This window comes from Sapajus apella, unplaced genomic scaffold (genome assembly GCF_009761245.1).
Source record: "Sapajus apella isolate SASKATOON/1434 unplaced genomic scaffold, GSC_monkey_1.0 scaffold1, whole genome shotgun sequence".
Taxonomy (NCBI): domain Eukaryota; kingdom Metazoa; phylum Chordata; class Mammalia; order Primates; family Cebidae; genus Sapajus; species Sapajus apella.
The window spans coordinates 49,647,918-49,664,461 of NW_022436941.1; the positions used below are offsets into that span (position 1 = coordinate 49,647,918).

Genomic DNA, 16,544 nt, shown 5'->3' on the forward strand with positions numbered 1-16,544 from the left:
AGGCAGGAGAATCTCTTGAATCTAGGAGCTCAAGGCTGCAGTGAGCTATGTTGACACTACTATACTCCAGCCTGGGTGACAGAGTGAGATCCCATCTCTAAAAAAAATTCTCAAAGTAAAAGAGTGGAGTAAGATTTACCAGTAACAGAAAATAAAAAAGAGCAGGAGTCATCATCCTTATATCAAATAAAACAGACTTTAAACCAATAAAAGTTAAGAAGGACAATGAAAGGCATTACATAACGATAAAGGATACAATCCGACAAGAAGCTTTAGTTCTCCTAAATATATACACACCCAACCCTGGTGCACCCAGACTTATAAAACAAATTCTTCTTGGCCTAAGAAAAGACTTCAGACAACTACACTAAAACAGTGGGAGACTTCAACATTCCACTGACAGTGTTAGATCATTGAGGCAAACAACTAACAAAGAAACTCTGGAATTAAGCTTAACATCTAAGCAATTAGACCTAATAAACATCTACAGAACACTCCACCCAACAACCACAGAATATACATTCTTCTCATCTGTACACAGAATGTATTCTAAAATCAACCACTTGCTTGGTCAGAAAGCAAGCCTCAATAAATAAAAAACAACTGAAATCATATGCCAAATACACTTTTGTACCACAGTGCAATAAAAATGGAAAGCAATTATCAAGAAAATCTCTCCAAACTACGTAATACATGGAAAGTAAACAACTTACTTCTGAATAACTCCTGAGTGAACACTGAAATTAAAACAGAAATGTAAAAATTATTTGAAATTAATGAAAAGGACACAACTTACCAAAATTTCTGGGATACAGCCAAAGCAGTATTAAGAGGAAGGCAATGGACTTAAAAACACCTTAATAAATAAGTTAGAAAGGTCTCAAATCAACAACATAACTTTGCACCTAAAGGGACTAGGAAAAAAAGAAGAAACAAATCCCAAAGCTACCCAAAGAAAAGAAATAACTAAAAGTAAAGAACTTAACAAAATTGAGATGTGAAAATTTATACAGACGATTAATGAAACCAAAAATTGGATCTTGGAAAATAAATAAATAAAATTGACAGACCCCTGGTTAGATAAAGAAACAAGAGAAGATCCAAATAAGCACAATCTGAAATGACAAAAGTTATATTACGGAAGTTATATTTTTTTACAACTGATCCCACAGAGAAAATCGTCAGAGACTGCTGTGAGCAACTCTGTGCACTCAAATTAGAAAATCTAGAGGAAAAGGTTACATTCCTGCAAGCACAAAATCTCCCAAGATGGAACCATGAAGAGAATAAAACCCTAAACAGACCAATATCAACTTCTGAAATTAAATTAGTGAAAAGAACCTACCAACTAAAACATGCCCTGGACCAGATGGATTCACAGCTGAACTCTACCAGATGTACAAAAGAACCGATATAAATTCCACTAAAAAGATTCCCAAAAATCTACACGAATGGTCTCCTCCCTAACTCATTCTATGAAGCTAACATCAACCTGATATGCTTCTATATCTAGAAAATCCTAGACTCTATGAAAAGACTCCTAGAATTAATAAACAATTTTAGTAAACTTTCACAACACAAAATCGATGTACAAAAATCAGTAGCATTTCTATATACTAACAAAGTTCAGGATGAAAGTTAAATCAAGAACATAATCCCATTTACAATAACCACAAAGAAAATGAAATACCTAGGAATACAGCTAACCATGGAGGTGAAAAGTCTCTACAAGGAGAGCTACAAAACATTACTGAAAGAAATCAGATTACACAAATGAAAAGACATTCCATGCTCATAGATCGGAAGAATCAATGTCATAAGAATGTCCATACTGACCAAAGCAATTTACAAATTCAATGCTATTCCTATCAAACTACCAATATCATTCTTCACAGAATTAAAAAAAAAAAATAAAAAAAAAAACCCTCTGAAATTAACATGGAACCAAAAAAGAGCCTGAATGGTCAAAGCAATCTCAAGCAAAAAGGGCAATGCTGGAGGCGTCACACTACCAGACATCAAACTAAACTATAAAGCCACAGTAGCCAAAACAACTTGGTACTGGTACAAAAGTAGAAATATAGACCAATGCAACAAAATAGAAAACAGAATAGAAATAAAGCTGCATACCCACAATCATCTGACTTTGACAAGGCCAACAAAAACAAGCAATGGGGAAAAGACTCCCTATTCAATAAATGGTGTTGAGATAAATGTGCACTCATGCTCACACACACGTGCACAGACACATGAATTAACCATATCCGACAAATTATGTTTTAGTAAATGGGACTTAATTTTTATTTAAATCCCAGTTCTCAATCAAGTGATTAAAAAAAAAAAAAACATTTTACAACTTTAGTAATTTGTCTCAGAAGGAAACAGCAATTTATTTCTCATTATGGCAGTTCATTCAACATACAGTCATAGACTGCAATAATGATGTTTCAGTCAGTAATGGACCACGTATATGATGGTGGTCCATAAGATTATAACACTGTATTTTTACTATTCCTTTTCTAGGTTTAGGTATGTTTAGATACTCAAATTGTTACCTTGGTGTATTAATTACCTACAGTATTCAACACAGTAGAATGCTGTAAAGGTTTTTAGCCTAGGAGCAACAGGATATACATATAGCCTAGCTGTGTGGTTGGTTATATCATCTAAAGGTGTGTATAAGTACACTCTCTTATGTTTGCACGATGACAAAATCACCTAATACCACATTTCTCAGAAGATATCCTCATCATTAAGCAATACATGACTGTAATTTAGATAAGCCTCCACCAAAAAGACAGAAGCCATCAGGGAATGGATTCAGCAGTCATCAGATAATATTCAATCACATTTCTGATCATAGCAATATACTGGATAGCTCAATTATTATGTTGGCCAATACCATATTTCCTTTCTTAAGAAAACCTACTGATTTTCTTAAGAAAGGAAATATGGTATTGGCCAGCATAATGACTGAGAAGAAAACTGTGAACTGGAAAGCATTACTTTGATTCCTCACAATTTGATGGCCTTAAATGTGTTATTTAATTAGCAGATCCACACAAGGAGAGATCTAAGTGAAACCTTCAAGCCATCTGTGATACATTTGCCCATAACTTCAACGTGAGTTTAACAAGATATTAGAAGAAAGGGGACAGATTCCTTTTAAATGACACTGGTCTGTTTTATCCATCCTTCCTGGCAGGTGAGGAAAGGCATGAATACATTCTCTGATGCATCCTTCCTCCTATCCAGTCCATTCTAATTCCACTTTCCCCCAGTTACTTTATTTTCTCCTGTCTCACAGTACAGGAGACCCTTCCCTTTTCCAAGGTGAGTCCCAAAATACACATCCTATAGTCTCAATTTTTTTCCTTTGAAAATTGTTCCCTCTTTTTTCTCTACATCCAGCACAGCAGCCCACATATATATGGTGAATGAATGGATGACTGGATGGATGATATATTCTTCAGAAGAACTTTACTTTATTTTATTTTGTAGACATCAAACCTGCTAAAACACTGATTCATGCAAAATGTCACCAAGTACTTCTGATACTTTCTTTAAATGCCTCCTTTATCCTTCATTTAACATTGTTTTGCTGCTACCCAAAAGAAGAGCATATCAACATACATCCATGATTATTGCCTTTATGAATTTGCTCTCTTCTGCCCATTCCAATTAGCCTTTTATAGATTACAAGAGAACAGTCTTCAAAAGACTATTTTTATATCAATCTGTTGTTCAGAAACTGACAGTGATTCTATAATGCCTAACAAGAGATAGAGGGAAGCCCTAATGCTTGCTCTGAAAATCCAAACCAGTGCAAATGTCAGGGTAAGGACCTCCTAAAATCCTCTGCTCCATAAAAATACAGTAATGAGAAAACTAGCAAAAATTGTCAGAATCAATGCATGCAGAACTTTGGAAATTAACTAAGGGATTGCAGGATTCCAAGGAGCATTTATTAAAGAAAAACTGCATCTCCAGGAAATCAGTGAACTTTATTACATTTAAACTTGACCTATTCCCACATAACTCTCCCAGCCTCCAAAGTCACCTTAAAAACTAACAGCCTGCTATCATAGTTAAAACCAGCAGCCAGGCAGCCACTGAAGGGAACAGAATGGGGTAGGAAAGCCAACAAAGCCCAATGCACAGAGTTGTCATTGTTTGATCTATCTAGTGGTTTCTTAGAAGACTTCACTCACCACAGTATCTTTATTTGACCTGATTCAAAATTTGCCCAGTGGATAAAAGGCTTTTCCTTAGAGGCACTTGTCAAAAATGTTTACAGGCAATTATTTAACAACAGCTGGGACAAACAATAAGCCACCTAAAAGCTGAAAAGGAAAGACTGAGCAATGAGAAGTTTACTGCAACTTTTAAAATCCTCTGACATATTCCTAGAATCTTGAAGATGACACACAAGTATAAGGCTGTGCACATGTTCATGAAAAACCTGTAAAAGCCCCACATTCTCACCTCTGGCTGGCTTTGAGGCTGTGTGCAAAGAGGAAGTGAAGGTTAGGCAGAGCTGAAAACTTTCTGGGTGAATGCTAAAGGTACGCTTCAACATGCCCATGAAGGTCCCAAGCAAAAACTGGGAGACTTACTGTTTCCCAGGATTTAAGAAAATCTTTGTACAGTCATTAGCTGACCACTAAGCTAACCAAGCAGAGTGGTCATACACACTGTTTATTATGTGTGCAATGGCCACACATAAGAGTACATACTTTAAAAAGACTTCAGCAAGTTCACTAAATGAACAACAACAAAAGCAGCAACAAAAACCCTAGGAAAAGGGAGAATACAAACTTCAAAGCCATACATTGTATTATTTTAAAGGCCCAGTTTCTTAGAAAAGAAAGTACCAAATATGAACAGAAACAAGAAAATACAAACAATACACAGGAAAAAAGGAATCAATAAAAATTGTTCCCGGAGAACACACGAGGTGTTAGACTTACTAGACAAAGACTTTATATCAATTGTTTTAAACATGTTCAAAGAACTAAGGGATATCAAACAGTAAAAAGTATAAAAATGATTTCATATCAAATGAATGATATGAAAAAGCTATTTGTTTAAAAAAAAAATCTGGAGTTGAGAAGTAAAATAACTACATTGAGAAATTCATTAGAGGGGCTCAATAGCTGATTTGACCAGGCAGAAAAGTGAATTAGTGAATGTGAAGATAACTGAAATTATCCAGGATGAGGAACAAAAAGACAAAATAAGGAAGAAAAATCAGCAGAGCCTCAAAGTCCTACAAGACACCATTAAATATACCAACATAGGCATAACGGATATCCCAGAAGAAGAGACTAACAGAAATGAGTTAAAGTAATATGGCTGAAGAAATAATGGCTGAAGCCTTCCCAAATCTGATTTTAAAACATTAATCTACATATCTAAGAAGCTCAGTAAACTCTAAGATAAACACAAGAAGATCCACATATAACAAAAAGCAGAATCATGAAAGAGGAAGGAAGAAAATTATCACATAAAAGTGATTTCCTGACTAATATCTGATTTCTCCTCAGCCTAGGAGGGAAAAATGCAGTGATATTCAAAATGGTGAAAGACAATCAGCCAAGAATACTATATACAACAAAATTATCATTCAAAAATAAAGAAGAAATTAAGACATTCCCAGATAAACAAAAAGTGAGAGACCAAGTGGCTACCAACTTTGCTTTCCAGAAATACTAAAAGGACTTTTTTTGGGTGAAATGAAAGAACATTGGAGAGTAACTTGAATCCACAGAAAAAAATGTCAAGCACCAGAAAATGTCACATGATAAATATAAAAGATGACATAAATGTATACTTTTGTTATAATTACTTTTAGTCTTTCTGATTTAAAAGACAACTACATAACGCAACAACAATAGATCTGTGCTAAAGAAAATACACGGTATACAAATGTAATTTGTATAACAATAACAGCACAAAATAGCAGAAATGACACTATTAGGAGCAAAATTATTGCATACTATTGAAATTAAGTTGTTATTAATCTGAGCTAGATTATTATAGGTTAGGATATTAAATGTAATCCCCAGGGTAACCAATAATAAAATTAACGAAAAGAGCATAATAGAAGAAACAACCATAAAATTACAATGATACATCAGAAAATATCCACGTAAAATAAAAGAAGGTAGTAAAAGAGGAACAGAGGATGAAAAGGGACATAGACACAAAAAACAAATAGCAAAATGGCAGACATCAATCTTACTTTTCAGTAATTACATTAGGTATTACTGGATTAAATATTCCAATTAAAAGGCAGAAGTCATTAAAAATCAATTGGAAAAATGACCCAACTATATGCTCTTTACAAGTGGTACACTTTAAACTAAAAAAATGAGTTGAAAATAAGAATGAAAAAAATTCAAACAGAAACCAAAAGAAAGCTGAAGTAACTATATTAATTACTATGTTTTGAATGACCTCTCCAAAAATCATATTGAAATTTAATTGCCATTGTAACAGTATTGAGAGGTAGGACCTTTAAGAAGTGATTACATTATAAAGGCTTTGCCCTTTTGAATGGAATAATGCTGCTATTAGTGGGGGTGTGTTAGTCATCACAGAATTGGCCTCCTCATAAAAGGATAAGTTTGGTCCCATCTCCCCTCTCTGTCTCACATGCTTCCTTGCCCTCTAACTTTACATCCTGGAATAATATAGCACAAAAGCCCTTGCCAGATACCAGAGCCAAGTTCTTGGACCTTCCAGCCTCCAAAACTGTGAGTCAAATAAACTTCTATTGCTTATAAACTACCTAATCTCTGCTATTCAGAAAATGGACTAAGACACTAATATTGGACACAATGGACAATATTAAAACTGGCCAAATTAAGGGGAAAAATAGACAATTCAACAATTATAGTTAGTGGCTTTAGTGCCCCATGTTCAATAATGAATAGAACAACTAAATAAAAATGAACAAGAGTTTAAAAAATACTATAAACTAACTAGACTTAATACACTTTTACAGAACACTTCACCCCACAACAGCAGAATACATATCTTAACAAGTACACATGAAGCAGTCTCTAGAATAGATAATATATAAGGTCCTAAACCAAGTCTCAATACATTTAAAGGACTTTAATCATATAAAGTATCTCCTCCAACCATAAGAGAATGAGAATAGAAAGAACAGAAAAAAAGTGGAAAATACACAAACATGTTGAATTAAATAGCACACTCCTAAGTGATCGAAGGATCAAAAAAGAAAGCACAATGTAAATTAGAAAATAATTTGAGACTAATGAAAATAAAATCAGAATATACCAAAATGTATGGGATGCACCTAAAGCAATGCTTGGAGAAGAATTTACAGGCATAAATGCATATATTTTAAAAAAAGAAAGGTCTCAAATAAATAACCTAAACTGCCACCATAAGAAAGTAGAAAAAACAGGCCAACTAAATCCACATCAAGCAGAAGAAAAGAAAGAAAAAATATTTGAGGAAATAAATAAAATATATAAAAGAAATAGAATAGAGAAAATCAACAAAAGTAAAAGTTGGTACTTTGAAAAGATAACAAAAGTGACCGGGCACAGTGGCTCATGCCTGTAATCAGGAAGCTGAGGCAGGTGGATCGCTTGAGGTCAGGAGTTTGAGACCAGCCTGGCCAACATGGTGAAACCCTGTCTATCCTAAAAATACAAAAATTAGCTGGGCATGGTGGTATGCACCTGTAATCCCAGCTACTTTGGAGGCTGAGGCAGAAGAATCGCTTGAACCCAGGAGGCAGAAGTTGCAGTGAGCTAAGATCGCACCACTGGACTCTGCCTGGGTGACAGAGCAAGACTCTGACAAAAAAAAAAAAAAAAGATTAAAAAACTGGCAAACTTTAGCTAGACTAAGGAGAAAAAGGAAGAAGATTTAAATTTTAAAATGAGAAATTCAAAAAGGGTCATTGCTAACAACTTTACAGAAATAAAACTGAGTATATAAAGCATGACCATGAACAACCGTATGCCAACAAATTAGATAACCTAGAAGTAAGCAAATCCTTAGGAAGATACAAACATTCAAGATACAAACATCCAAAATTGGCTGACAATAAATTAAAAATCTGAATATGCCCATAACAATCAAACAGAATTAGTAATCACAAAATTTACCATGAAGAAAGTCCAGGACCAGATGGTTTCATTGGTGAATTCTACCAAATGTTTAAGGAATAATTAACATCAACCCTTCACAAATTTAAAAATATATTATAAAGAACAAGACTTCCCAAAGCATTTTATGAGGCCAGTATTACACTGATACTAAAACCAGTCACAGACAATATGGCGGGTAAAAAAAAAAAAAAACGTAAAAAAAAACTAAGACAAATATTGTTTATTAATATTGACACAAAACTCTTAACAAAATACTAGCAAACCAAATCCAGTAACATATAAAACAAATTATATGTGATATAACCAAGTTAGATCTATCCAGGAATGCAACATTGGTTCACCATCAAGAGCCAATTAATACAACGTACCAAATTAATAGAAAAAAGTAGAGGGAATCACATGATCATCCTGACAGACACAAAAAGGCACCTGAAAAAATTCTACATCTTTTTATTTTACAAACTAGGTATCAAGGAGTAATTCTTCAGTTTGACAAACAGTAGCTATAAAGGGTATCCACATCATACTTAATACTGAAAGATCAAAAGTTTTCTCTCTAAGATCACAGGACAAGACAAGGATCTCAGCTCTCATCATTTCCTTTTAGCACTTTACTGGAAGTTCTAGGCAGGACAGTTAGGCAAGAAAAAGAAATAAAAGACATCCTTGGAAAAGATAAACTATCTCTATCTGCAGATGACATAATACTGAATATAGAAAATCCTAAAGACACCACACAAAAAAAATAAATTAGTTCAGCAAGGTTACAGGATACAAAATCAATATACAAGAATCAATTGTTATTTTCTTTACATTAGTAATGAACAATTAAAAAATGAAATTAAGAAAATAATTCCATTTACCATATAATTAATAAAACAACAAAATGCTTAGGAAGAAATTTAACAAAAGATGTAAAATAATCAAGACTGTGAGGTACTGGCAGAAAGATGGACAACTAGATCAATGAAACAGAGTTGAGTTCAGAAACAAAACCATACATTGATAGTCAATTAATTTTTGACAATGGAGCCATGCCATCTCAGTGATGAAAGAATAATTTATTTGGCCAACGGAACCTGGACAATTGGATATCTATGTGCAAATGAAGGAAGCTGGACCCTTATATCATATTAAAAAATTAACACAAAATGAAATGAAAACCTAAATGTAAAAGCTTTCACTATAAAACTCTTAGATGAAAACACGGGTATAAATCTTTGTGACCTTGTATCAGGCAACAGCTGGTTAGCTGTGACACCAAATGCATAAGCAACCAAAGAAACATTAAATAAATTAATTCATCAAAATTAAAGACTTTTTCTTCAAAGGACAACATCAAGAAAATAAAAGACAACCCACACAATGAAAAAATTGCAAATGATGTTATCTGATAAGGGATTAGTATCTACAGTATGTGAAGATTTCTTGTAACTCAATAAAAAACAAAAAATCTATTTTTTAAATGGGCAAAAAATCTGAATAGAAATTTCTCCAGAGAAGATACACAAATGACCAACAAGCATATGAAAAGGTTTCTACATCATTAGTCATTAGGGAAATACAAATCAAAACCTGAATGAGATACCTAATGGATGGTTAACAGAAAAACGACAGAGAGAAACTGAAGCTCTCATAAATTGCTGATGAGCATATAAAATGGTAAACACACTTTGGAAAACAGTTGGAAATTTTTCAAAAAATGAAGCACAGGATGACAATATGACACAGCAATTCCACTCCTAGATGTGTAACCAAGAGAACAAAACACATCTGCTTAGAAATACTTGTACAAATAGCAGCATTATTTATAATAGTCAAAAAGTAAAAGAAACTCAAACATCCATCTATCTGTAAATGCGTAAATGAAAGTTCTTTAAGAGGCTGAGGTGGGTGGGCCACCTGAGGTCAGGAGTTCAAGATCAGCCTGGCCAACATGGCGAAACCCCATCTCTACTAAAAATACAAAACAATTAGCTAGGTGTGGTGGCAGGCACCTGTAATCCCAGCTAATTGGGAGGCTGTGGCAGGAGAATCGCTTGAACCAGGGAGACAGAGGTTGCAGTGAGCCAAGATGGTGCCACTGCACTCCAGCCTGGGTGACAAGAGGGAGGCTATGTCTAAAAAAAAAAAAACAACAAACCCCCAAAAAATCAGTGCTAGGAATACAGGAGTGAGCCAAAATGCCCAGCCTCAACTTTTTAAATATATTAAATACCATGGAAATGTAAACATTGAAAGGTGATTTTTTAAATATATGTGAATTATATCTCAATTTGAAAAACAATCCAACCTTCTCTGCACTTCCAGCTATCTCTTTCTCTTCCTTCAACTTTTCCAGTCAGGTTAATCTAACATGTGTCTGGAACTAGACACTTGTATTATTCAGGCCTCTGCATCTTTCATCTAAGCTATTCCCAGGCCTTTCTATCTCTTTCCACTCCCTTTCCTCCATCATTTTTCAAAGTCCCAATCAAGTCCCATTTTTTCCAGAACACTCTCCAACCTTAGCTTTCTAGTCTGCCAGAGAACCAACAAGCTCTCTCCATTTCATTCCATCAACACTGCTGAATTTAGTTAAATAAAACTAATCATTCTAACTATAATGGTAATAAAAGCTTTATAATCACAGATTGGAAATATAGATGAAAATCAATGCTTTCACATATGCTCTCAAAACTATACTGATCACTTGTAAGACTTACACCTGAAACATTTCTATTATGCCTATTTCAGTTAAACATTATTTGAAGAATGGGAAATGCATTATTTTACTTCCAAATAATTATATAAGTATAGCTATGCAAAAATAGTATTGTGCTAAAAGATGAGTTATACTGAATTACTGATCCATGACATGGATTACAGGACAATATCATTCTAATTATCCTAACAAAAGGATTAGCATACCATAGAGTGGTTTCTTCACAGGAATAAGAGTGTACACATGAAGTACATTAATAATACCTGATTGTCAAAATTCATGACTAAAGAAGGTGACACAATCTTATTTTCAATTAGCACACAGCACAAAACCTTTATTTCCACAATATGCCTCAGAGCACTTATTCATTTGTTGTAACACTTAAGAATCTTTTCTCTTTTACACTTATTCCCCACAGAATTCTTTCTGGCATAAAGGAATTGCAACTTCTTTGTTAATTTTGAGTCATGTTAACTGAATTAATGCCAGTATGTATGCCCTATGCTTATTGTGCATACTGCACGCAGAAATAAACCATTAACAGTGCACACAATGACTTTCTGGAGTTGCATTTTATTTGAAGCTATTCTGTCTTTCAACCTGTGCCACATTTCAATAATGACTATTTATAATTACAGTCATCCCCTTATTTGCTTGGGATTTCATTTTCCTTGCCCTATGGCACCCTACAGTTGAAGGCAAGGAAAACTCTCCATTGATTAGTTATTTAAGACCAGCAACAATAACTATGCTGGAGAGAAGGCTGCTTGGAGAGGATTACATAAGACCTAGCACTCAACAGCCTCAGACAGAGAGCAGCAAATTATAAATCCAAGTACTTCGTTGCATGTAACCAAATTGGCTAGTTGAAATGCTAATTGCCTTTCAGCAAAACTAAAGACAGACAGGGGACCTTGTGCTTCAGAGAATGAAATGCATTTTTACTCCACTTCTATACCATTGTCTTGCTGAGAATCATTTGAAATCTATTCATAAAGGTAGCTCTTTCCCTAACCTTTAAAATGTGGGAAATTTATTTAGCCCCTACCAGCACCTCAGACGTGCTGATGTGCCAAGATGCGAGCAGATGGTTGGATTAAAGCCATGTTAAGCCCCTAATAAAGTGAAGCATGAAAAATCTCTATGCTCAAATGTATAGTATAAACCAAGAAAATATGCCTAGGGAAAGAAGTTTTAAATAACAGATAGGTTTATGAAATTAACCAAAAATCATAATCTTCAAAACAAATGTTTTCAATGTAATTACATTTGAAGGAGAGCTATCGTCTCTCTCAAAGAAAAGCCCCAACTTTTCTTTATACTTAATAATTTTGTGAGTATTACTTCAAACCCATTTATGGACAATGATTCTAGCAGCCAGTGTTTCCCTTTAATATAAAAGAGGGTCCATTCCAGCTTTTCAGAATCCTGAATAAATGAATGAGAAATGCCCTATCAGCATCTTGCCCTTGCTTTGAGGTAAAGCCAGACTTACGCCTGACTGCACCAGAAAAGGGCCCCATGACCACCTGCCCAGCAGCTGGGGGAGAGACTTAGTCTGGTACATTTTTAAGTGTATAGTGTGTCACAGTAGAATCAGAAAACACAGCCTTTGTATTACCACAGTCGTTTGTGCCTCAGCTCCACCCTTCTCCTCCTCTACCACACCTAACTCAGGACAACAGAGCTGGGGTGCTGTGGCTTCCTGTGTGGCCTAACATCCTGGTATACTGGGGAACCCTACATGCATAAAGAGGCTCCCTGTGCTCCCAATCCTACCTTGGGAATGGAAAGATTTAGGAAAGGAAAGGAAAAAATTAGGCATGCAATGTGAGGAAATCAACTTTCTGTACTACTCCATTCTACATGGAGTAGACTCTGGTTTATTAGCTGTATGTTTATTTTCACTACTCAACAAATACCTTTATTTATATAAAGTCTGAACTGCCCAGAAGTAATGGAATACTAAGACTAAATCAAACTTTACCATAAATGGTTTCAATAAATAATCACGCTTTCACCCTGATTCGACATGAGTTAAGAGAAGAGCTCTCTGGCTGGATGTTCACCAAAACCTTTAGACTGGGGAGGTTCTGATGACTTTTCTTTATTTCTTTACTGTCTAAATTTCCTGCATAAATTTGCATTATCTTTGCAGTTAGAAAAAAAAGTTATTTCTAAATCAAAAGAACAGAGTGGGGGTCGGATAAACTGAACTGTGTGTGATACTTAGCTATGTGATTTTCCCCCCAAAATCAAGGAAATACAGTTGGGCACGGTAGCTCACGCCTGTGATCCTGGTACTTTGGAAGGCTGTGGCAGATGGATCACCTGAGGTTGGGAATTCAAGACCATCCTGGCCAGCATGGTGAAACCCCATCTCTACGAAAAATACAAAATTAGCCAGGCATGATGGTGCATGCCTGTAATCCCAGCTACTCGGGAGGCTTAGACAGGAGAATTGCTTGAACCCAGGAGGCGGAGATCGTGGTGAGCTGAGATTGTGCCATTGCACTCCAGCCTGGGCAACAAGAGCGAAACTCCATCTCAAAAAAAAAAAAAAAAAAAAAAAAAAATCAGGGAAATACACATCCAAATCTCTCTATGGTAACACACTGTATTTTATAACCAAATTAAACAATTATCTAAGAAGCTCATTATACTTTGTGAGCAACTGTAAATTATCTAGTTGCCCTCTACATGGAGTGAAAAACGGTGATGGCATTATGTTTCCACTATGTAGATTTCAGACCTGGTACCTAAAATAATGACTTATAAAGGCAAATAAGCAACAAAGTAATTTATGCAATAGATTAACCATTATGTAAAACCCTGTGGATATTATGTAAGAGAAATATATAATACAGTCACTGTCTTCAAGGATTTTGCATCCTAATGGGGCAACCTTGAAATTTTAAATAAAAGCAATGGGAGCAATATAAGAAAGGGCATGAGGTGGCATTTGTTTGAGTAACAACAAATCAAACAATTAACGACCAAGTTAACCCATTAGGATACTTCCTATCTAATAGTTGATGAGAATGTACAGATGACTAAAATGTGTGACCTTAAGTGGATCTTTTAACTTTTCTAGGTTTCAGCTTCCTCAAAATAAAGAGTTGGTTTAGTTTGGCTCCAAGTCTCCTTCCAGTGCTTCAAGATTTCATGTTATATTCATAGCCTAAGAATTTCAGAACAATGAACCAACACACATTTAATTTAAGATAAAAAGTATTTTCTTTGTGGGTCCTCCCACAGCATAGATCTTTCTGCCTCAGTTTCTTCACCTGCAAATCAGAATAATACTATTTAATTTATGATTCAATATAAAATTACACTAATAAAGGGCTTAAGAGAATTCCTGGCATACAATGTGCATTCAATAAATGTGGCATACTATTATCATTCAACATGATAATATGAACAAAAGAGCTCAGTCACAGCTAATTCCTCTCTGAACACCCTTTTTCCTTGGGCATAAGCATTTTTGTCTAGTGGAAAGACATCTGACATACTTACACTAGCATTTGCTTAATACTAGCATCTGCTCTCTCACTTTTTTTCTAGTAGTTATTTTTATTAGTGTAAAAGCATTTGTGTTCCAAATACATCTCATATTTTCACTTTCTGAAAATAAATACAATTGGCATTCAATTAATATACAGCATAAATGTGTAACTTATTAAGATATAATAAATGGAGATTGATACAGCACCTATATATTTAATGGTATCAAAACTCAGTGATACATAACTTACCTTTGCCCCATTATGGACTCTTACATCAGCCCAAGATTACTTCAGTTTATAGGCAATTTTACCTTTTAGTCATCACATTGAGTATAGTATAGGTCCTAAGGGCATTTGGGAAAAAATATTTGACCCAGTTCTTATAAACTGGAATTCTGGGCAAGGAATTTAAACTTTTCATTCTTCAGGATCATTATCTATAAATTGAGATATACTACTCTTCAATTTATGATGGTATTGTGTTAAATAAGATAATCTACATAAACGGTTTCTAAGAATTCACTACATAGCATGCATTCATTAAGGAATGACTGCTATATTTATTCATCACGGAAATGAGAAAAAGGAGGTAGGATTCAGTTGTATTTCTGTTGCATTTTTTTAAAAGTGTATATATCTTGGTTACTTCTTATAAAAGTAATATAATTTCAGAGATACAATATTTTTAGCTGAAATAAACCTTTGCAATCACCTAGCCCAATTACTTTATTTTATAACTGAAGACACTAATGCCTGGAAGGATGGGTGAATGTCCGAAGTCACCGTGTGTCAATGGCAGAGCCAAAACATTCCACCTAATCACAAATATCTAATATATTTCATTATAACACAGGTCAGGGTGTATTTGACATCTCCCTGTAGCCTACATTTTTCTCAAATTATATAGGTGGAATAGTTTACCACTTAGCCTAAGAAATTACCCCAGAATAAATTATTGGTGTTCAGTTGTATCCTGCCTCAGATATCATTTTTTCTCTTCTTTATGATCTGTTGGAAGTTTTTTGCTGTTGTTTGATCTGATTATTCTGAGAAATTACAAACAAAAGGAGAAAAAAAGCACTTTAGTAATTTAAAGTAATCATAACTTCAGTAAGAATTTCTAATCATCCTGTATTCGTTAAGGTATTTTTTGACTTGCAGCCTAATTCTCAGTAATGACACATCCTTAAAATTTGATATCAGTTTCTAAAAGAGTGTGCAGCATACTAATAAATACATTACACACATCTTGAAGGCTGTGGATTTCATGAAGTGGGAAAAGTTGGTTTAAAACAAGTTACATAGGATAAGTTAATACATCTTAAAATCAATTTTCCCCTGTCGAACACTGCTATAATTTCTTGGTTTTAAGAAAAAATCAACTTTGAGATAGTTTTTTAAATTAAAAATGTATATGCTTTTAAATTATATGTACATATATATTATTCTATAACTTCATGTTAATCCCAAGCTCCCTAAAATCAATATATTTCACTGAAATTCCTCGATGCAGTCATTATTTTGGAACATAAACAAGACTCCTTCTTACGTTTATCTCACCCTGCCCATTATCAATTATTACCTACGGCGCGCCGTTCTTGGTCCGTTATTTTCCAAACAGGCTTTTTAAAATTAAAGCTAGGGTTCGGTTTCAAACAGGCAGAAAAAAGGGAAAGGAAACTTTTCACTGTGCTCATTCACCTCTCACTTTCCCTGAAATGCGGCATCTTTAGAAGGCGCGAGTAGGGAATACAGGAACCTAACGCTCCCTGCAAAGCCGCAGCCTGGGACAGAACTGACAAGAGCAGCTATTCCCCGTTACCCGCAGCCCGCGGCGCCGGGTGCGCGCCCAGCCCCCCTGCACCAGGCAGTGGCCCGCCCTCCGCGCCGTCCTCGCCGCCCACCTTCTGCAACAGGTGCTGATGCTGAGGCGCTCCCCTGGGGCACCGCCATGCTCGCAGCACGACCCCTCAGCCATAGCCTACCTGACCCCAGGAATACCGACATCCGCGCGCTCCCAGCGGTCCCCGCCGGCCCTCCCTTCGCACACCCTCGCTCTGGCTGCCTCTCGCTCCTGTACGTACTCCTAGCCGGGGCTGCAGATGCTTACTCCGCTACAGGATCAGGAGGAGGGCTCCCTCCTCCTCCCCTTTCTCCACCTCCCCGCCTCCTCCCCCG

The 16,544-nt window shown here is 35.4% G+C and overlaps 1 protein-coding gene across 4 annotated transcripts in view; it reads right to left on the reverse strand.

The window, feature by feature from the left end:
* The window catches only part of ADGRV1 (adhesion G protein-coupled receptor V1), a 565,868-nt gene extending 549,343 nt beyond the window's left edge, over nucleotides 1–16,525 (reverse strand). For all 4 annotated transcript variants that reach the window (XM_032276299.1, XM_032276290.1, XM_032276304.1 and 1 more), the window contains exon 1: nucleotides 16,352–16,525. In XM_032276299.1, the coding sequence (XP_032132190.1) occupies nucleotides 16,352–16,373 (22 nt within the window). In that variant the 5' untranslated portion in view covers nucleotides 16,374–16,525. The remainder of the gene's footprint in view (nucleotides 1–16,351) is intronic.
* Nucleotides 16,526–16,544: the final 19 nt, after the last annotated feature.